The following is a 23,464-nucleotide window of genomic DNA, read 5'->3' on the forward strand; positions in this document are numbered from 1 at the left end:
GTATGGTTCAATGGTAGCTGAAGGTACTAATAAGACTACTTCAGAAATCTGTGCTTGGGTCTGTGCTATTAAACATTTTTACATCAATGACTTAGATAAAGGCATAGATTACTAGTACAGTTATAAAATTTGTAGATACTACAAAGCTGGGAGAAATAGCTAACATACTGCATAGAAGAATCAGGATCTAAAATAATCTTGACAGATTAGTGCACTGGACTGAATCTAATAAAATGAAATTTAGTAGAATTGTCTTGTGACTGGGTACAAAAAACTAACTTTATAAGAGTAAGCATAGACAAACCACAATTATTCTTTAAAAGATTTGTGAGTTTTAGTGGACTATAAACTGAATATGAATCAGCATTGTGATGTAGTACCTAAAAAAGAATAATGTGATCTTCAGCTGCATTAGTAAGTAGAGAAGCACAGTTTCCAGAATAAGAGCCTGACAGTATCATTGTATTCTGTCTTCTTTGGGCTTTGTTTTGCAATATGGTTTTCAGTCCTGCATATCATGGATTAGGGATAATGATAAACTGAAAAGTGTTCAGAGGAAGAGAACTAAAATTGTAAAGGGCTTCGAGTCCATGACATAAGGACTGACTGAAGGCAGTTTACCCTGGAGAAGATATGAGGAGCCATGATAGCTGTTTTCAAATGTGACATGAGGAACAGGATCTAGACTTATTCTATTTGATCCTAGAAAGCAAAACCAGAAACAATAGGTAGAAGTTACAAAAAGATAAATTTAGACTTGATGTCAGGAAAAATTCCTAACAATGTTTTCCAAAAATGTAATAACCTGATTTAAGAGGTAATCCAGTTCCCACTTCATGGGGATCTACAAGCTATGTTATAATGAGGATTCCTTTTGTTTAAGACTTGATGATAATCAGTAACAAAAAAAAAAAATGTAGATTATATTTTCAACAGAATTGATGCATTCAAACATTGCAAGAGGTTTTTTGTTTTGTTTTGTTTTTTTGAGAAGCCAAGCAGACTGTCTTTATCTAAAGCCTAGACAAAATAAAAGCACAGCACAATTCCAGTCCTAATGCATTCTCACTTTATCTTTATTCAAATATTCATATAGGGAAGGGAGAGCTATTATTGTGCTAATCTAGTACCCTTTTCAAAGCTCCTAAGTACTCTAGTTATAGGCTCTATAGAAATACTTGGACAAATAGATTTCCTGTGTAAGAAAATTCAGAGGCAAATGATATAACCTTATTATGAGCATGAATGGTATAATTAAAATTAATACACTGTAAAAAAGAAAAAAAGACTTGATGATATGCAGAAGTTCCTTCCATCCCTCAAATTCTGATTTAGTGACTTACCAAAAGTTAGTGTGTGGCAAGGCTAGAACTCCAACCCAAATCTTCTGATGTCATATTCAGTGCTTTCTTCATTAACATTACAGAGTAATCTTCCAAAAGAGGAGTTAAAAAAAAGTCTTGCTATATAATATGGAATCTGAGTAGCTCACAACATTGAGATTTTCTTAAAGTGTTTTTCTTTAAATTTTTTATAATATAATGTTTTTACATTAATCTTCATTTTTAAGTATATCTTACCCCATTCCTCTACCCAGTAAGCTATGCCTTGTAATAAAAAAATAAAAAAGGGGAAGAATGTTTAGAGGCAAAACCAGCCCACACATCAATTAAGCCAGACAATACATGTAACATTCCACTCTTAGGTTCACCACTTCCGTAAGGAAAAGAGAATACTACATTTTTTTCAATTCCTTTTCGGCCCAATTTTGGTTATTATAATTATATAGCATTCAGTTTTTTGTTTTTGTTTTTTCTTTATATTTCCATTGTTGCCATTATGCGATGTTGTATACATTTCTGCTTAACTAATTCTTTTGTCAGTTTAGTTAGTTTTTCATGTTACTTTGAATTCATCATCATTTTTAATTAAAAGTAATAATTCATTAAATTCATACACAATTTATTTAGTCATTTGCCAAAGTATAAGCATCTACTTTACTTGTAGGTCTCTAATACCAAAATAGTACTGCTTTCTTTCTGTTTATTACCTCTGGGAGCTATGTTTACCACTGAAATCTGTGCTGCTAAAAACAAGATTTGTCAGCTAACATTCATAGCAAATAAGTATAAAGTTCATTAAGTTTATTTTTGTGTATGCTTTTTACTAAATTACAATGTATCAAATACTGCAAAAAAAAATTAGAAATTATTCATTTTAAATTAAAGAAAAAATTATAGGCCTAATTATTATATTTGAAAGATCTAATACTGTATTTAAAGTAGAATTTGACTTACATATAACCTTTGGCATAGCAAAAAGCAAATTGGACTCCAGAGTCCAAAAACTTAGGTTTCTTCCCACTTACTAATCATATGAACTTGGCTATGTCATTTAATTTGTCCAAATTTTAGTTTTCTGAGCTGTAAAATGAGAATTATCTTAGTCTATTTCATAGGATTATTGTAAAAAATGAATGGGTTAACATGTGATAATGATGAAGCTGTTTATTATACAGACATGAATATAAAGTAGTTGGGGGGAATTTCTTATTTCATATACAAATGGTTTTCCATGTTTCATAAGAGTGAGCTGAAGACCAATTCAGATGGCTAACTAGCCCTTGTGGAGCTAGGAAGTGTTCTTTTGGGGGAAGATATTTCCCTTATTTCAAGCAGGGTCAAAAGGGTGAAAAAGCAGCAGTGATACTTGGGCCATTTACCTTTTTAATCAAAAGCATATCATTCTTCTTGCACAAAAATGGGCAGATAAGAGCATATTACAGAGAAGAGGTTTTGTGTCAGTCTATTTAACACAAAAAAACCTGCTTGCATGCAAGTTTACCCCTAGGGAAACTTCTCTGTGTGAAAATAGTGATGTTCAAAGTGATGTTGAGAATGGGAAGGAGGCATCCATGACTGAGCATGGGGAAGAAGAAGTAAGTTGAGGATATGTTTGCTATGTCTCACATGATATTTATAATCATTAAAGTAACAAAAAAAGTTGCCTTTGTTTTAGGAATTTTAAATGATTCTGATGTAGAATAAGTGGTACTTTGTGGAAGAAAGTTTTTAAGGTAATGTTTTGCTCCAATGAATCAGACGCTTTTCTATAATTAACAAATAATAAGCATAGTAATAACAAGTCTTCATTAGATCTTTTAGACAATTATGTGATTGTAAAGATATGGTCCACTGTGGAATATACTTGCAAAAGCCTGCTTCTTATCTACTAATAGAAAATTACTAAAATGGGAAAATAGAGGGCAGCTAGATGGTATAGTGGATAGAGCACCAGCCTTTAAGTCAGGAGGACCTGAGTTCAAATCTGACCTCAAACACTTAACACTTTGTAGCTGAGTGACTCTGGGCAAATCACTTAACCCCCATTGCCTCAGGAAAAAAAAAAAAAAAGGAAAACAGATGAACAGGCTAGTAGCCACTGCTATTTTCTTGATTCTTTTTTTCCATATTCACAAGATCTATGATTTTTCCCATTACATCTTTGATATTTTCCATTCAGTTATTCTTGTGAATCTATCTCTCATTGCCCTCACTGCTTTTCTTATCTTAATTTTGTGTCATTTCTACTTCCTTTTTAAGTACTTGTAACTCTGATATTAAGAGTCCAAAGAACTGGGAGTATATCCCAAAGACATCATAAAAGAGAAAAAAGAACCCATGTGTGCAAAAATGTTTGTAGTAGCTCTTTTTGTAGTGGCAAGGAACTGGGAACTGAGTTGATGCCCATCAACTGGGGAATGGCTGAATAAGTTATAGTATATGAATATAATGGAATTATTGCTCTATGAGAAATGATGAGTATACTGACTTCAGAAAAGCCTGGAAAGACTTAAATGAACTGATGGTGAGTAAAGTGAGCGGAACCAGGAGAACACTGTATATAGTAACAGCAAGATTATATGATGACCAAGTATGGTAGACTTAACACTTCTCAGCAAAATAATGATCTAAGACAATTACAATAGACTGGATGGAAAATGTCATCTGTATCCAACAAGAGAACTATGGAGACTGGATGTGGATAGAAGCATAGCATTTTAACCTCTTTTTGTTTGTTTGCTTTTTCCTTCTTGTAATTTTTGCCCTTTTTGGTCTGATTTTTTTTATACAACATGACAAATATGGAAATGCTTTTAGAAAAATTGTACTTATTTAACCTTTATCAGATTGGGAAGAGAGAAGGGTAGAGTAGGGAGGGAGAAAATTTTTTTAAAAAAATTCATGCTGGAGGCAGGGGCAGGTAGGTGGCATAGTGGATGGAGCACCAGCTCTGAAGTCAGGAGGACCTGAGTTGAAATCTGACCTCAAACACTTAATACTTCTTAGCTGTGTGACCTTGGGCAAGTCACTTAACCCCAATTGACTCGGGGGAAAAAATTAATGCTGAAAACCATCTTTATAAGTATTTGAAAAAATAAAATATAATTGAGAAAAAAAAATTAAAGTGAAAAAAATTTTTTTTTAAAAAAGCGTCCAAGTGAGATGACTTTCCTTTCCTTGATGGTAAAGAATTTTATTATATATATCTTTCAGATCTTTTTCATTTTTGTTCTGTTTCTTATTTTCCTTCCATTTTATCTTGAAATGCACTTACTTGACTTTGCTTATTTAGGTCTCTCACCAAGTTTTGAAACTGATTTTTACCATTTGTTTTATACCAACACTCTAGCACTATCACCCAAGTGGTTTTGAGCCATGAAACACAAATGTATCTGAAAAACTGGAAATGAGTATCAGAGAACAATGGAGAAGTATGTAAGGGGTGTGAGCATGCTACATCATATTTTAATGAAGAAAAAAGAGTAAAAGATATCATCAGGAAAATATATGATAGGCATAAAAGATGGGATGATTATATTAAGAGGGATAACAGGTTGATATCTAGAATGTTCCATCAGTATCTTTGTAATCTTAGGAAAAAGTGAGGAGGATTCCAAAATGTTGGGGTAGAACTTGTCTAATAAACTTAGGGGAGGAAAAGATTAAGATTGCAATCTTCATTCCTGGAAGAAACCCATCAAATTGATGAAATTACAGATCAAATTGAATATACCATTCTTTTGATTAATTTAGGCTTGAGTTCCAGAGTAGATACTTTTTTCATTTTTATTATTCTAGCTTTGCATAAATTTTTATTTTTGTTCTAACAAGTTGGTCACTTATATACAAGAAAACTAATTTATATGTTTCTCTCAGTAACAAGTTATTTCCCACCAATTAATATATATATAAATCAACTTTATGTTTTTGGACAAATTATTATTTGTGATTCATTGCTTGTCATGTCCAGTGCCTCTTTTCAAAAAAGTATTTATCACACAAATATGAAACTGAGTTGTCTATAAGTTTTTGATCTCCCATTTTTGTTGATCTACATCTTTCAAAATATTTCTCACTATATTCACTCACACTTTTATACTGAAGCTATCAAAGTCTATGTTGATTAAATCTGGCAGGTCATTATCAGACCTTTCATAAAACTACAACCTCTCTTCAGCAACTGATACTTTTGTATTATTTGACAGTAGTCTTTTGGCAAGTACTTATGAACACTGCATCATGTGATGGCCAGAGGTTTCATGAAATGATGTTTCTGGTTGCATTAAGATACACAATGAAACTAATTATGCCTTTACCTCTCTGAGAAGAAATTGTTGACCATCTCTTTAGCAGCAAATTCTTTTTTGGGGGGAGTCTGTCCTGGTTTCAGTTATATAACAAATGTCAAGAATGTTAAAATTCATTTCTTCCAGTAGTATGTACATTTGTTGATTAGTGGTTAAAGATACTACTTTTTTCAGAATTCAAGTTTAAAGATGATCTAAAAACAATGTGATTTGTGCATCTTTTTCTCCTTCTTCCTGCAGAAGAACTCCTGGGGACCACTTTACATTCTTTATTTGAAGGGTCAAAGAATTCATCATGTAGCATGGTGATGATCCTTTCCTGCTTAGGCAGGTTGATCCTCAGAAAATGGACAATCCACTTCTAGGCTTGTACTTGTAACATTTCCATTTTAGTAGAAATTTAAGGCAGTTAATATGTTTTTATTAAGTGTTTACTATATGCTAGGCCGGAGCAGAAAGTAGGCACCTGTGTAGGAGTGATGAAGTCTACAGAGTAAGGAAGAAAGCCAAGAAGGAAATGAAAAATGGATAGTCTAGGCCCCTCTCAAAGGTGGAGGAGGCTCCAGGAAGAACTCATCAAGGAGGTGAGGGAAGTTCCAGGATAAGGAAGATCCAGGGATACCAATGTACCAGACCAAAACTTCATGGAGGGATCCTTACAGATGGAACATTCTAATTTTGATCCCTTCCTACCTAATATATTTAGCATAATGGCATATAATAAGCACTCAAAAAAATGTTAGTTTGTCGTGTCAGTACATAAAATGATGGTGGGTTGACAGAACCCAAGATCAGTGAGTTTGCCATAAGTGACTGAGTTGAAGTAGAAACAACTATATATCTAAAATGGTCTCATTTCTCAGCTGTAATTTTGTCATATGTGAAATGACAGTAAAAAAAAAATGCACACTAAAATGAACAACACAAATTTTATATTTCTTTACATACCTTAAATTTTAAGGCAGGTGTTTGTGTCACAGTTGATGTCTTCAATCCTTGTAATCTTTCTTCAATTTCTTTCAACCTGTAAAATTATATATTAAGTACATTTTAAAACTTTCACAAATTTAATGATAAATTATAGTTAGTGAATAAAATATGCTAGAAATAATACATTATTTTCTAAGTGATGTAAACTGTGTCCCCTTTAATCTTTGGGGGGAAGGGCCAGAAAGGAGCCTTTGGGGGAAGGGTGCTCCTGATTCCCAAACCCTCCCTGCCTCTGGGAGGGGCCACAACTATTCATGATAAGTAATCTCATTCAATTGGAGATCTTGGCCAGAGGCATAATCACTGCCCTCTATTGAATCGAAAAATTAGCATTTAATGTCTTTAGCCTCAAACCTCAGAAGGCAACTCTGAACCCCAAATCTTTGCTCCAGATCTTTACTAAATAATGCCCTTCTGGCCTTAGCCCACTGATGAAGATATTTTCTTCTCAAGTGTAAACCTATCTTTACATAGGATCTTGCCCACTAAGAAAGATGTGTTCTTAGTGTATTGTTTTCTTAGTGTAAATAAAATCCATTCTTTGCCACAAACCTTGTACCTGTATTTATTGGGGTTTGAGAATTCTTTTGCAAAATATGCACAATCAGCCAAGGGGAATCCCCATTGCTATTAGGGGATCTCTTATCCTCAATTCTTGCACCTTATCATAAACATTTTAAAAAGAGATTTGGTCTTACTACTCTATAATTTTTTAACTTAAAAATTCTATACAGAAATTAGGAACTCTTTCAATAAAACAGAAGCTAAAGATCAAATGTAGAGTGACAAATGTATTATAAACATAAGTAAATAGCTATAGTATTTTTTAATACCTAAAAGTCAACTAGGAAACAATGCTATAATCTTTAGTTTAAGGTTTATTACCTTTAAAATGTCAATTCCAAATGGAATAATTTCTGGAAAAGAATTCTTCTTATTGGTCATTCTTTAAATAATAAATGCAAAGTGCAAACTGAATAAGTCCTTAGCAAGTATGTGATATAATAGTAGGTATTAAAGAAACTATCATTATTATTATTACTTTACCGCTGCTTAGTTAGATAAAATTCATTTAGGAGATGTCGTTCTTCATAGCTCATCCATCTTTCATCAGGTAGCTCACTTTCCTTCTGCATCAGCTGTTCATAAAGTCGAACAGGATTCCAGCCAGTCATTATATCATAAGTGATCACACATCCTAAGGAATGCGACACTATTGAGACTTTCCCCCCCTTTTCTTCAAAGTCTGGATTCCGAGAACAGAAAAGCGAATATAATCGATTTAGCTCCTGCTGAAGACCTTTAACTAGCTGTTTGAGATAAGAAAGGAAAATAATAAAACTCAGAAATCAGGACTAAGTTATCTGAACTATTATATTACAGTTTTTCTAATTATTTTCAAAATAATTTCACTTACGTTCCAGTAATAATTATCTGTTGCTTCTGTTTATTGTCAGAAGGAAAACTCATATGTATATATCCTTAATTATAAATCCTCCCCTGTCCCAAAACTTTAATTCCAATTTCAAATAAAATATTTACTAAATGCCTACTTATATGCAAGATGCTGTGCTACATGATGAGAATATAAAGACAAAAATGAAATCATCCTTGCCAAGTAGGAACTTACATTCTTTTGAAGAAATCATCCCTGCCTTGTAGAAACTTACATTCTTTTGAAGAACTTAAAATATATATAACAAAAAATTTTAAAAGAGCTACTGTTGGAAACCCCCAACAAAACCATATTGTTAAAAGTAATCCATCTAAATGAAGTTGCTTTTTGAGTTTGGAGGGGGGTAGAGAAAGGATATTATTATTCGTAGCAGTATTAACCTTATTCATTCAAAAGTCTTTTAAACTATTAGGTTTGTGAGTACAAAAATGAGGATGGAGGAGTTGTATATTATTTCTGAAAAGCAGAATTTTTCTTTAAATTGAAAGGCTAACATTCTCAGACATACTATTCCTTTTCATTGTCTATATGTGAGAATCTATGATTTTGATATGGAGATGTCAGACTCCCCAAACTTCTCACACTCTCCAAGTGTGCCTGAACCAGATTAAAATGTAATTGGAAAATGAGTAAAGTGTTCAGCAAAATATAGTAACAAAAAAAAATTATTTTGTTTGTTTCTATTTGAGTTTGACAGCATTGTTTTAGTAGATTGTTTTCAAGAATTTCTATATCCAAAAATCCACCCTATAGCCAGTCTGAATTTAGCTTACATGACTTGACACTTATGCTGAAAGCCTTTTATGGTAGGATCTGCCAGACCTTGAGCTCTACTGGCACAACCTTCAAGAATCCAGGGTCATCTCTATGCCATGAGAAATCATAGAAAGATATTAGTGGAGTAATAAAGGAATAATAATTCTAATTAATAGCAATTTTTCTATTTTTTATATAATTGTATATGAAATTAGTAAGGAAAGTCCTTCATAATTGGCAGAACTCTACTTTTACACATGGATAAGTACAATAAATGTGTGTGAAATGCTTGATTAAATAAACTTAACTTCTGTAATATTTAACTAAAGAATCTCCCTCTCTCCCTTTAAATTCTATTTTGACAGTAATGGACTTCTGAGATTATCTCTTTATCACAAGGGAATTGAGTTTCTAACTTAAAAAAAAAAAGTTGGCACTGGTAAATGACTGACTTGCAGCCCATAGTATATGTTCAGAATTGGCTCTTGAAATTTGATTTTCCTGAATCTGAGGCCAGTTATGTTTACATACCAACAAACTTTCCAGGATGGGAAAATTTAATTTCTAACTTATTTTGAGATTAAAGATACATTCTAAATGATTTTTAAAACTATTTCTCTCTTTCTACAAAATAAGACAACAGAAAGGGAGAATTAGCTCTACAACTCTATCAGTTATCACTGACTCTAGAGATTCTTCCTGGTTACTAAGCAAACTGCTCAACTTCCAAAAAGAACTTTTCTGAACTTTGTGATACTCTCTTATATTCACTAAATAGGAAAAACAATTTAAAGTAACAAAATTCACTACCAGTAGGACTGTAATAAATGTGTTCATCATTGGTAAAAACTGCAAATTTACTGAAATTTTTTTTTTAGAATACTTGAATGGTAGAAGGTAATGAATCACTAAACAAGTACTACCTACCATTACTATATAAGAGGTATTAGAGACATAAATAAAATGAAGAAAATAATTCTTACAAGCAAGTATTGACATTTCTAATGGAGGAGACATGTACAAATACAAAACATATAGAATATGTGTTAGAAAATATAAATACAAACTAGTTAAATACAAGGTTGTTTTATAGGGAGGTTTCTAGAATTTGAGGGGATCAGGAAAAAAATCCATGTAGAAAGTAGTACTTGAATTCATCTTTAAAAAAAAGAATTCTATGACATGGAGGTAATTAAGGGGAAATTCCAGGCATGGAAAATGGTCAATGTAAAGGTATAGGGGACTAGAGATATAAGGAATAGTAAGAAGTTCAGTTTGGCTCCATCGTATGATGTTAAAAGAGAGAGTAATACACAGTAAAATTGGAAATAGAGATTAGAGCCAGATTATGAAGAAATTCAAAAGCAAACAGAGCTATTTATATTTGAATCTAGAAGTTAGGAGTTGAATGAGTAGAAGAGTTACATGGTCAGATTGATACTGAAGGAGCAAGATGCAAAACATATTGCAGAAGTTGAAATAGCAAAATGTGCCAAATGAGCAATGTGCTACAGTGAGAGAAAATAAGAAATTAGAGACAACACCAAGGTTACAAACCTGGGAGGACTGAAAGAATAGTGGTGCTTTTAAAGAGAAGTAAAGAAATGAGAAGAAGGTCTGGAGGGAAAGATGGTATGTTTTACTTTGGACATGTTTCTAAGTCAAGAAGTTTGAAATGTTCAAATGGCAACTGATAATGCAGACCTGAAGCTTAAGGAAGTGTATGGGATTAGATCTATAATATATATAAATTAAATGCAAGGAAATGATAGTTAAGCCCATGGAAGCTGATGAAATTATGAAAAGAGAGTATAAAAATAGAAAAAGATTGGAAAGAATCTTTGATAAAACACAGATGGGGAGTAAGACGTGGATGATGAAACAGTCAAGGAAACTGAAAAAGACTGATCAGACTGACAGAAAGACAATCAGGAGAGAATCAAGTCACAACATTCCAGTGGAGAGAGCAATCTAGAGAATAAAATAGTCAATGGTATCAAATGAAGCAGATGGGTAGAAAAAGATGAAGACTAGAAAAAAATATTAAAAGATTTCCACAGTAGCATTATGCTATTTGCAAAGAATGTCCCACCTATAGGTTAATGATTAAAGTGTGAAACATTAAATTAACAGAATGCTAGAATGCAGATAAGATTGTCATGGATGCAAAATATTAAATAAAGACACCTGGAAAATAGCCCACCTCCTTACAGCTGTCAGCTTTAGACCTGAGCAGCAGTAAACTAAATAAACAGAATGGCAAGAGAAAAAAAGTAGAACCTTGAGGTCTGTACACAATTAGTGGGTATGACATGAATGAATGATTGAGAAGTGGGGTTAAATAGGAGGAAACTATAAGAAAATGTCACAAAAACTCAAGAGAGGAGAGAATACTAAGAATAGAGTGTCAAATGCTGCAGAGTCAAGAAAAGATTATCAGATTTGGCAATTAAGAAATCACCTGGGGCACCTAGGTGATGCAGTGGATAGAGCCCTGAAGTCAGGAGGACCTGTGTTCAAATCTGGTGTCAGACACTTAACACTTCCTACATTTAACACTTCCTGGCTGTGTGACTTTGGGCATGTCATTTAAAGTCAACTGCTTCAGCAAGAAAAAAAAAGTTTTTATTTCACAGGAGAGTACCTTTGGAGAAGAATTTTAGAAAATTACTAAATACTTGAAAGGTAGTATGGTATAGTATTAAGAGTGTTGAAGGAAAAAGACAGGGGTGGAGCCAAGATAGCAGCATAAAGCCAGGAAGTTCTCAAGCTTTCTCAGTTTTTCTTGAAAACCATAAGAAAAAAAGCCTCTGAACAGAGTCTGACAGAATGGAACCATTCTCCAGCTCAACACAGAATAGAAAAAACTTCAAAACAGGTCAGTCTCACTGGGATGAAAAGGATGTTCAGTCCAGCTCAGATTGACTCTGAGAAGACCGGTGAAAGTCTTAATCTCAGCAAAGGAGCAACCAAGACCTTCATTCCTGGCTCAGTAGAAGAGCAAATCCAGTCCCAGATCAGAAGGAAAACTCTGGGAAACCAGGCTTTTCCTGGAAAAAACAGTCAAGCTACCCACTGCAAACACAAAAGGCCCTTATTCAAAGCGAAGGCTCAGAACTGCATAGGAAACTTTATAAAGCTCAATCATAAAAGTAAAAAAAAAAAAAAAAGAAAGAAAAAGAAATATATATAAAAAAAAAGGAAAGAAAATGAGCATCAAACAGAAAAGAATCTTGACTTTAGAAAGTGACTATGGTGATAAGGCAAAAGAAAACACAAACTCAGATGAGGGCAAAATGCCTACAGAAGAAATCTCAGAGTGATTTGAATTGGTCTCAAATCCAAAGAGGCTTCTTGGAAGTACTCATAAAAGACTTTAAAAGGCAAATAACTGAGGTAGAAGAAAAAATGAGAAAGGAAATGAGAGGTGAGAGAATCAATAGCTTGGAAAAGGATGGAAAAAAACTGTTTGAAGAAAACTCCTTAAAAAGTAGAATTAATGGGGCAGGTAGTTGGTGCAGTGGACAGATCACCAGCCCTGAAGTCAGAAAGACCTGAGTTTAAATCTGGTCTCAGACACTTAACACTTTCTAGCTATGTGACTCTGGGCAAATCACTTAACTCCAATTGTCTCAGAAAAAAAAAAAAAGTTGAATTAACCAAAAGAGAAACAAAAGCTTACTAAAGAAAATCACACATTAAAACCTAGAACAAGACAAATGGAAGCTAAATGACTTTTGTGAGACAGCAAGAATCAGTCAAATTAAAAAGAATGAAAAAAATGGAAAAAAAAAAGTGAAATACTTAATTGGAAAAACAGGTGACCTGAAAAATAAATCCAGAAGACACAATTTTTAAATTATTGGCCTGCCTAAAGGCTATGACTAGAAATAAGAACCTAGATAACATTCTTTAAGAGATTATTAAGGAAAACTGCCCTGATATTCTAGAAAAAGAGGGGGAAATACTCATTGAAAGAATCCATCAATTACCTTTAAAAGAGATCCCACAAAGAAAACCCCAAGGAAAATTGGTGTGAAACTCCAGTACTACAACCTCAAGGAAAAAATACTGCAAGCTACCAGACAAAAACAATTCAAATATCAAGGAGCAACAGCCAGGATTACCTGGGATCTGACAGCTTTTACAATAAGGAATTGGAGGGTCTGGAATACCATATTCCAGAAGGCAAAGGACCTGGGGTTACAACTAAGAATTAATTACCCAGTGAGATTCAGCATCATCTTTCAGGGGAGGCAATGGAGTACTTCAATGAAATAAGACTTTCAATCATTTCTATTGAAAAAAACAGAACTAAAAGAAAACTTAATCTACAAACACAGGACTTAAGAGAAGCATAGAAAGATAAATGGGAAAATATATATACATATAATTTATTTATTATAGCTTTTTATTTACAAAACATATGCATTGGTAATTTTTCAACACTGACTCTTGCAAAACCTTCTATTCCAACTTTTCCCTTCCTCCCCCTACTTCCCACTCCTTCCCCTAGATGGAAGGTAGTCCAATACAGTTAAAAATGTTAAAATATATGTTAAATCCAATATATGTATACATATTTATGCAGTTATCTTCCTACACAAGAAAAATCGGATCTAGAAGAAAAAAAAAAAAACAACCGAGAAGGAAAACAAAAATGCAAGCACACAATAACAGAAGGAACGGAAATGCTATGTGTGGTCCACATTCATTTCCCATAGTTCTCTCTCTGGGTGTAGCTAATTCTCTTGATTACTGAATAATTGGAACTGGTTTGAATCATCTCACTGTTGAAGAAAACCGTGTCTATCAGAATTGAATGTCATATAATCTTGTTGTGGTGGTGTATAATGATCTCTTGGTTCTACTCATTTCCCTTAGCATCAGTTCATGTAAGTCTCTCCAGTCCTCTCTGAAACCATCCTGTTGGTCATTTCTTACAGAATAATAATATTACAAAATATCCATATACCACAATTTATTCAGCCATTTCCCAATTGATGGGCATCCACTCAGTTTCCAATTTCTAGCCATTACAAAATGGGCTACCACAAACATTTTTGCACATGTGGACTTTCTCTTCAAGATCTCTTTGGGATATAAGCCTAGTAGAAACTTTGCTGGATCAAAGGGTATGCACAGTTTGATAACTTTTTGAGCATAGTTCCAAATAGCTCTCCAGAATGGCTGGATATATTCACAATTCAACCAACAATGTATCAGTGTCCCAGTTTTCCCACATCCCCTCCAACATTCACCATTATCTTTTCCTGTCACCCTAGCCCATCTGACAGGTATATAGTGGTATCTCAGAGTTGTCTTAATTTGCATTTCTCTGATCAATAGTGATTTAGAGCACCTTTTCATATGACTAGAAATAGTTTCAACTTCTTCATTTGAAAATTGTCTGTTCGTATCCTTTGACCAATTGGGGATTCTTATAAATTGGAGTCAATTCTCTATATATTTTGGAAATGAGGCTGTTATCAGAACCTTTGACTGTAAAAATATTTTTCCAGTTTATTGCTTCCCTTCTAATCTTGTCTGCATAGTTTTTGTTTATATAAAAACTTTTTAACTTAATATAATCAAAACATTCTATTTTGTGATCAATAATGATCTCTAGTTCTTCTTTGGTCACAAATTCCTTCCTCCTCCACAGGTCTGAGAGGTAAACTAACTTATGTTCTTTTAATTTATTTATAATCTCATTCTTTATGTCTAGATCATGAATCCATTTTGACCTTGGTATATGGTATTAAGTGTGGGTCAATGCCTAGTTTCCAATTTTCCCAGCAGTTTTTGTTGAATAGTGAAATCTAATCCCAAAAGCTGGGGTCTTTGGATTTGTCAAACACTAAATTGCTATAATTATTAACTATTTTGTCCTGTGAACCTAATCTATTCCACTGATCAACTAGTCTATTTCTTAGCCAGTACCAAATGGGGGTTTTGATGACCACTGCTCTACAATATAGTTTTAGATCTGGTACACCTTCATTTGACTTTTTTTCCATTAGTTATCTTGAAATTCTTGACCTTTTGTTCTTCCAGATGAATTTTGTTGTTATTTTTTCTAGGTCAGTAAAATGGTTTCTTGGGAGTTTGATTGGTATAGCAATAAATAAATAAATCAGTTTAAGTAGTATTATCATCTTTATTATATTCACTTGACCTATCCAAGAGCACTTTATCTTTTTCTAATTGTTTAGTTCTGAATTATTCTGAATTTATTTATCTGAATCTGAAAGTGTTTTGTAGTTTTGTTCATATAGTTCCTGACTTTCCCTTGGCAGATAGATTCTCAAATATTTTATACTATCAATGGTTATTTTAAATGGAATTTCTCTTTGTATCTCTCTCTTGCTTTTTGAATTTTGTTAGTGATGTATAAAAATGCTGATGATTTATGTGGATTTATTTTGTATGCTCCAACTTTGCTACAGTTGTAAATTATTTCTAATGGCTTTTTAGTTGATTCTCTGGGGTTCTCTAAGTATACCATCATAACATCTGTAAAGAGTGATAATTTGGTTTCCTTTAATCTCTTTTCCATCTCTTATTGCCAAAGCTAGCGTTCCTAATACAACATTGAATGGCAATGGTGATAGTGGACAATCTTGTTTCACCCCTGATCTTATTGGGAATGATTCTAGGTTTATCCCCATTACATATGATGCTTGCTGATGGTTTTAAATATATGCTGCTGACTGTTTTAAGGAAAAGTCCATTTATTTCTATACTGGGTATTGGATTTTATCGAATGCTTTTTCTGCATCTATTGAGATTATCATATGGCTTTTGTTAATTTGGTTATTGATATAGTCAATTATGCTAATAGTTTTCCTAATACTGAACCAGCCCTGCATTCCTGGTATAAATCCTTCTTATTAAATAAATGGTGTATTATCCTAGGGATGATTTTCTGTAATCTCTTATTTTATTTAAATTTTTTGGATCAATATTCATCAGGGAGATCGGTTTATAATTTTCTTTCTCTGTTTTCAACCTACCTGGTTTAGGTATCAATATCATGTCTGTGTCATAAAAGGAATTTGGTAGGACTCCTTCATTCCCTATTTTTTCTGAGTTTATATAATATTGGAGTTAATTGTTCTTTAAATGTTTGGTAGGATTCACATATATATAATTTAAAGGTTAAACCGTTTAGATGAGAAAATGATATCTATAACTCTTGAGAACTTTATCCATTACTGGGTCTGACAGAGTTGGGTTATCACATGGACTGAGAGGTATGGTTGTAAATGGACTCAGATGTGATGATGTTGATGTAATAGGACTCTTTGGTCTCCTGATCTTTAGGAGCGGGGGGCTGGGTCATGCCCACCACCCTCCACCCTTAATTCACCTGGAAATTCATTCTTTAATTCACAGGGAGATTACTCCTTGGCTTCTAGCCTCAGGGAAACTCCTAAAATAATCACTACTCTTAATTCGCCTTGGGCTACAGAAGACTAGATAAAATTGAACTCTGTTTCTCAATGCTTTGCTGCTATTCCAATGGGAATCCAGCCTGCAGAGAATTCTCAGTGTCAAAATATACCCTCTCCCCTCCTTTTTTTTTTTTTTTTTTTTTTTTTTGCCAACTCAACTTGGAGACGGGGACTGTGAATTCTTTCACAAAACCTGCCATACCAATATGGGGACTCTCAAACACTGTTAGGGTGTCTCATCCCTCAATAATGTGATGTGATGATATCAAAGGAAAAGACATTAATGGATGGTAAAACTTGAAAAAGAGAAAAGGGGAGGTATAATAGGGCAATTAGTTCACATGAAAAAGTGCAAAAGACCAATTACATTGAGGGAAAAAGTAGGGGAATGACTACTGTCTAAAGCTTCATCTCATCAGTTTTGGTTCTAAGAGGGAATAACAGTCATTCAGTTGGGTATAGAAATTTTTCTAATCTTATACAGAAGTAGCAGGTAAAAGAAAAAAAGGGACGGGCAGGATAGAAGGAAGGGCAGAAACACTAGGGAAAAAGGTAAGAGAACAGGGAGGGGTGATAGTAAATAAGGTAATGGGTGGGGTGGGTAATAAAAAAATAATCCCCCCAAAACATGACTAAGATTGGGAAATTCTTAAGGGCAGGGGATGTCTTTTAATTCTTTAAATATTTCCAAGGCCTAACACACTGAATAGAAGCTTAATAAATGTTAGTGATTGATTTTGAGGGGGGTAGGAAAGAGTGCAGAAGACCTAGATTTAATTCTTGGCCCTGGTGTATGACCCCAGGCAAAATAGCAGACAAAAACTAACAGTAAAAATAGTGCTTATATTACTTATTTCATTACTTGTTGTAATGTCAGTACTGTGCATACTTGAAAGTACAATATAAAATGTGAATTATTACAGAAGTTAGAAATTTGCAGCCATTTAGGAAAAAAGAGGAGGATAATAAGTTTTTCCTCTTATTTCACTACCCTAAAAAAATATAAATCGCAAAATCTAAGAATTGAAGAGTCAACATCTATTTCAACTCAAACATTTCTAAACAACTAGTTCTACTGTTATGCCCGGTCTCTTTTATTGCCTGACTCAGTTGTAATTATCCTGACTCAGTCCTGCCTCGGTTCCCTGCTTCTGAGTCCTGCAAAACCTCTCCTCCCTCTTTATCAGAATACTTGATAAGGATAAAAGATCTTATGTTTTAGAATATCAGAATGCCTCTCCCCATTCCAAGCTAGCTGAATGTCAGATACCATATTATCAAGATGCCTCTCCCCATGTCCAGGGTGCCTCCCCCCATCCTGTCCGAGTCCTGTTCTTGTTCTCAGTACCCTGACTCCACCCCTGCCTCAGTCTACCCCCTGTGTCTCAGCCACGTGTACATATGTCATTGAGAACTCTGCTTATTTGCTGGATTCTTGGAGACAATAGTCTCATTCAGTCCCGTGACCAAACCATGGATCCATTTGGTTCCAGTATATCTCTCCATTTAATAAATTATTAAATACTCTCTAATCTTTATCTTACTCAGTTTCTCTGGCATTACACTACAATATACATAAAGAAGTGGCCATATAACATTTATTAGAAGACACTCAGGGAGGGGGAACTGCCTACTTCCCAAGACAGTCCATTCCACTTTTGAAAAACAGGTAAGTTAATTTTTCCTTATATTAAACCAGAGTGCAAAGCAGTTTCCACCTATTAATTCTTGTTTTGCCCTCTGAGATCAAGCAGGATGTCTAATCTATTTTTTCTGGATTTCTATTCCATCTTCTCTAGCAAATTGTCCTATCTCCCTAACTACCTCATTTCTTCCTTCAAGACTCAGCAAAATTCCCTATTCTGATGAAATGCCTTTCCCATTCCCCTATTAGACTGGGGACTTGAGAACAATGGCTATTTTTTGTCTTTAGTTTGTTTTTTTTTCTATTCACAGTATGTATAATGTGCTATAAAGCTTGCTGATTTACTTTCAGCAAGTGAAATCCCTTCACAAAGTTAGACAGTTATGTTCTCCTTAAAACTTGTCAAAGCTAAATAATCTGAGTTCCTTCAACCAATGCTTATATGTCATGAGCATAATCCTAACTGAAATCCTTTCATAATTTTCTTCAATTTCATATATAAAATTTCACTAGGGTGAGAACTCTTTTAACAGATACAGAAATGTCTTAAGATATCTATTAAGTTCTAGGAATTGAACTGTGATCAAGAGGTTAAGTAACTTGCTCAGGATCATATAGTTAAGAAGTTTCACAAGTGAAGCTTGTATCTGACCATATTTATTGACTCCAAATGCAACATTTTAATTATGCCACACTTTCAAGTTGATATTTTAGAAATAGTTTTGAATGGATAAGGAGTAAATAGCAACATATGAATAATAACACTTCATTTATCTAAAAATGTATACTTTTTCTCTGAAAAGGGGAAAAATTCCCTACCCATAAAATCCTCAGGAGAGAAAGGACTTAAAAAAAACAGATTCTAAAATATAGGATTAAAGTACATCACCACATTAAGTGTAGATTATTAATAGGTGAATTCTCATAAGTCTCCTTTTCAAGAGTAAAATTGCATTAAAATTCTGAATATTCTGTAACAGGATAGAACAATATATTAAAAATACTTACTTCATCTCTATAAAGTGGACTTGTATAATACATTATGTCCATTGCACTGCTGTTCAACATATCCCTTAAGCCTCTTACTTTGTCAGGAGTAATTGAATCAACAGTATCTAGAAATAAAGATAAAGGCCATTAAACATTCAAAAACCTTTATGTATAGAAATAAAAAACATGTATGCAACTACAAGTATACAGTTAAAGAATATTATAAATCAAATACTAGTGGAAAATTAATATTGTTGTAAATCAAACACTATTAGAAAAATCTAGTCAATGGATTACGTTTATTTTATTTTTTTTCTATTTCTATAGCATTTTAATAAAGAGTGATTAGTAAGGGGCAGCTAGGTGGTGCAATGGATAGAGCACCGGTCCTGAAGTCAGAAGGACCTAAGTTCAAATGTGGCCTCAAGACACTTAACACTTCCAAGCTGTGTAACCCTGGGCAAGTCACTTAACCCCAATTGCCACAACCAAAAAAAAAAAAGTGATTCGTGAACATTCTTCTCTTAAAAAAAAAAGAAAACTGATCATAAAGGACAATCATGACTTTTATCAAAGGCATATTTTACAAAGACTTACCTCTGTATCTTTTTTTTGGATAGTTATCAGACAAATTAGGGGAACATTGTAAATACATTTTTCCTAGATTTTAGCAAAGAATTTCAGTTTCTTTTAAATGTTATTATGAACAATATAAAGAGATGTGGAGTGGACAATAATATATTTTAGTGAATTTGGAAATAGTTTAACAGACTAAGAATTTTTTTTTCCCATCATTAATTCTTTGGGATTGTCTTTTTTTTTTTTTTTTTGACTTTTGTTTTATTTTATTTTTTAATAGCTTTTTATTTACAAGTTATATGCATGGGTAATTTTCTAATTTTACAGTATTGACAATTGCAAAACCTTTTGTTTCAATTTTTTCCTTCCTTTCCCCCATCTCCCTCCCCCCCCCCACCCCCCCATGCCATGGCAGGTTGACCAATACATGTTAAATATGTTAAAGTATAAATTAAATACAATATAAGTTATTTTGCTGTACAAAAAGAATTGGACTTTGAAATAGTGTACTATTAGACTACAAAGGAAATCAAAAATGCATGCGGACAAAAATATAGGGATTGGGAATTCTATGTAATGGTTCATAGTCATCTCCCAGAGTTCTTTAGCTGGGTGTAGCTGGTTCAATTCATTACTGCTCTATTGGAACTGATTTGGTTCATCTCATTGCTGGAGATGGCCATGTCCATCAGAATTGATCATAATATAGTACTGTTATTGAAGTATATAATGATCTCCTGGTCCTGTTCATTTCACTCAGCTCATGTAAGTCTCTCCAGGCCTTTCTGAAATCATCCTATTGGTCATTTCTAATATTCCATCTATAATATTCCATAATATTCATATACCACAATTTATTTAGCCATTCTCCAACTGATGGGCATCCCCTCAGGTTCCAGTTTCTGGCCACTACAAAGAGATCTGACACAAACATTCTTGCACATACAGGTCCCTTTCCCTTCTTTAAGATTTCTTTGGGTTATAACCCAGTAGAAACACTGCTGGATCAAAGGGTATGCACAGTTTGGTAACTTTCTGAGCATAGTTCCAAATTGCTCTCCAGAATGGCTGGGTGTATTCACAATTCCACCAACAATGTATTAGTGATTACATTGATTTTTGTCTTTATATCTGGGTAAGCTCATAAAACTGGAGGAGGGCAGTTCACTGCTTTGGGTGTTATTAAGTGACCACTTGGATAAATGTATGAGATATTCTACTCCTCAGCATATACACTTTTTTCTCATTGTTCTTCTTTCCATATTTTTACTTTTTGTACTTTTTGACATTTCACAGGTATTGTTTAGAATAATTATGGGTAAACACCAAATCTAAAATTTTTGTGTAAAGATAATTAGCAGTTGTTTTGCTCTGGATGCTTCTTTTTTCTTTATATTTTCTCCTTTAGGGTTCTGTTTTTTTTTTTTTTCCCATAGAGTAAATTATTATCTCCTATTAGGTGAGTCAAACAAACCTAATAGTTCTAGTCTCTCTTGAACTTCAGATCCACATCACCAGTTGCCTATAATATATTTCAAACTGGAAAGTCCATAGGCATTTTTAACCTAAAAGGTCCAAAATATTATCTTTTCCTTTTCTGTTCTTCTGCATCTACAAACTTTCTTGTTTCTATTAATAATGGATATCTTCACCAACATTCTTGTTATAGAGGTTCATTCTTGATGCTTTCTCACTTTCACCAAAACCTTTACTTTCTCCAATCTATTCTCAAAATAAATGCCAAACACTCTTTAACAATGAGGTGATTAAAGGCAATTCCAATAGACTTGTGTTGGAATGTGCCATGCACATCTGGAGAGAGAACTATGAAGATTGAATGTGGATCAAAGTATAGTATTTTCATCTTTGTTTTGTTTTGTTTTGTTTTGTTTTGTTTTGTTTTGTTATTTGTTTGCTTGTTTTGTTCTTTTTCATGTTTTTCCCCCCTTTTATCTGATTTTTCTTGTACAGCATGAGGAATATAGAAACACATTTAGAAGAAGTGCACATGTTAACCTTATAACAGATGGCTTGTTACCTGGGGAGGAGGAAGGGGAGAGAGAGGAACACAAGCTTTTGCAAGGATAAATGTTGAAGACTATCTTTGCGTATATTTGGAAAAATAAAAATACTATTAATAGCAACAACAACAACAACAAAATAAAAGTGAACCATACTAAAGCAAAAGTCAGGTTATGTCACGTCTTAGCTTTAATTAGCTCCAGTGTTGGCCAAATGCTTCTATGATTAAATAAATTCCTTTATTATTTGGCATTTAAAGCTCTTTATAACTTGATTTTAACCTATTTTCCCAGCCTTCTTTCTGTTTCTCATTTTGTGCATTCCACTTTCATGTCTTTAATCAATCAATAAGTAGTTATCAAGTGTCTACTAAATACTAAAAATTGTGCCAGACATGAGATAAAAGTTCAAAGGCTGAAATAATTACTACTTAGCAAAACCCATATATTAATGGGGAGGCAAATATATCTTTATATCTATTCTATATTTCAAAGTCACAAAGTGAATAAATGCAAGTATATACAGAGCAGTTAAAAACAAGGTAATTTGGAAAGTAGGGAATTTTAGCAATTAGAAGGATCAGAAATATATTCAAACAGAAATGATGCTGTGTTGGAAAAGGGTTTTTTGAGGCGTAATAAGGTGAAAGAACATTCCTTGCTTGCTTCCTCTGACTCATTTCTCACTGACAGATTCTGCTGATTCTATCTCCTTAACCTCATGTACATTTCATACATAACTGCCAAAATCCTAATTAATTAATGTTTTAGCATCTTTCTACTACAAACAGAGCTGCCACAAACCTTTTTGCACATACAGGTCCCTTTCCCCAAAGAGATTTTAAAAAAGAGAAAGGGATCTGTATGTGCAAGAATGTTTGTGGCAGGTCTCATTGTAGTGGCCAGAAACTGGAAACTGAGTGGATGCCCATCAATTGGAGAATGGCTGAATAAATTGTAGTATATGAATGTTATGGAATATTATTGTTCTGTAAAAAATGATCAGCAGGATGATCTCAGAGAGGCTTGGAGAGACTTACATGAACTGATGCTGAGTGAAATGAGCAGGACCAGGAGATCATTAAATACTTCAACAACAATACTACATGATGATCAATTCTGATGGACGGGGCTCTTTTCAACAATGAGATGAACCAAATCAGTTCCAATAGAGCAGTGATGAATTGAACTAGCTACACCCAGCGAAAGAACTCTGGGAGATGACTATGAACCATTACATAGAATTCCCAATCCCTCTATTTTTGTCTGCCTGCATTTTTGATTTCCTCCATAGGCTAATAGTACACTATTTCAAAGTCCAATTCTTTTTGTACAGCAAAATAACTGTATGGACATATATGCATATCTTGTATTTAACATTTAACATATTTAACATGTATTGGTCAACCTGCCATCTGGGGGAAGGGGTGGGGGGGAAGGAGGGGAAAAGTTGGAACAAAAGGTTTTGCAATTATCAATGCTGAAAAATTACCCATGCATATATCTTGTAAATAAAAAGCTATTAAAAAAAAAAGTGTCTGAGGTCAGATTTGAACTCAGGTCCTCCCGACTCCAGGGTTGGTGCTCTATCCACTGTGCCATTTAGCGGCCCCCAATTACAATGTTCTTGATATTGAATTCATTTTCATTTTGCAAGGAAATAGATTTTGCCATGGTTCCTAGGACTGATAATCTGAGAAAAGAGCATACCGCTCTGTAACATTACAATTTAGACTGTCTCACCTAGAACTATACTAAAAAAAAAGAGTAATTATGATAAACCATTTCAATAGTATCTGATACCAATTATGCTTGGTCCCATAAATACAATTATCACTATCAATTAATTTGTTGTGACTTCAAATTTGTATGGTCATGTTTCTCTCTATTATCCACAAAAGCCCATCACAGTAATAAGAC

At 33.6% G+C, this 23,464-nt stretch overlaps 1 protein-coding gene and 1 long non-coding RNA gene across 6 annotated transcripts in view; one reads left to right on the forward strand and one right to left on the reverse strand.

Annotated features, from left to right (window-relative positions):
• The window catches only part of LOC127549712 (uncharacterized), a 93,645-nt gene that overhangs the window by 47,550 nt on the left and 22,631 nt on the right, over window positions 1–23,464 (forward strand). The gene's annotated exons all lie outside the window — the stretch shown is intronic.
• Window positions 1–23,464, reverse strand: part of DDHD1 (DDHD domain containing 1) — a 122,248-nt gene that overhangs the window by 31,281 nt on the left and 67,503 nt on the right. For all 5 annotated transcript variants that reach the window (XM_051977967.1, XM_051977963.1, XM_051977964.1 and 2 more), the window contains 3 exons: window positions 18,963–19,069; window positions 7,688–7,950; window positions 6,599–6,674 (listed from right to left, as the gene is read on the reverse strand). In XM_051977967.1, coding sequence (XP_051833927.1) covers window positions 6,599–6,674; window positions 7,688–7,950; window positions 18,963–19,069 — 446 coding nt within the window. The remainder of the gene's footprint in view (window positions 1–6,598; window positions 6,675–7,687; window positions 7,951–18,962; window positions 19,070–23,464) is intronic.

This window comes from Antechinus flavipes, chromosome 2 (assembly GCF_016432865.1).
Source record: "Antechinus flavipes isolate AdamAnt ecotype Samford, QLD, Australia chromosome 2, AdamAnt_v2, whole genome shotgun sequence".
Taxonomy (NCBI): domain Eukaryota; kingdom Metazoa; phylum Chordata; class Mammalia; order Dasyuromorphia; family Dasyuridae; genus Antechinus; species Antechinus flavipes.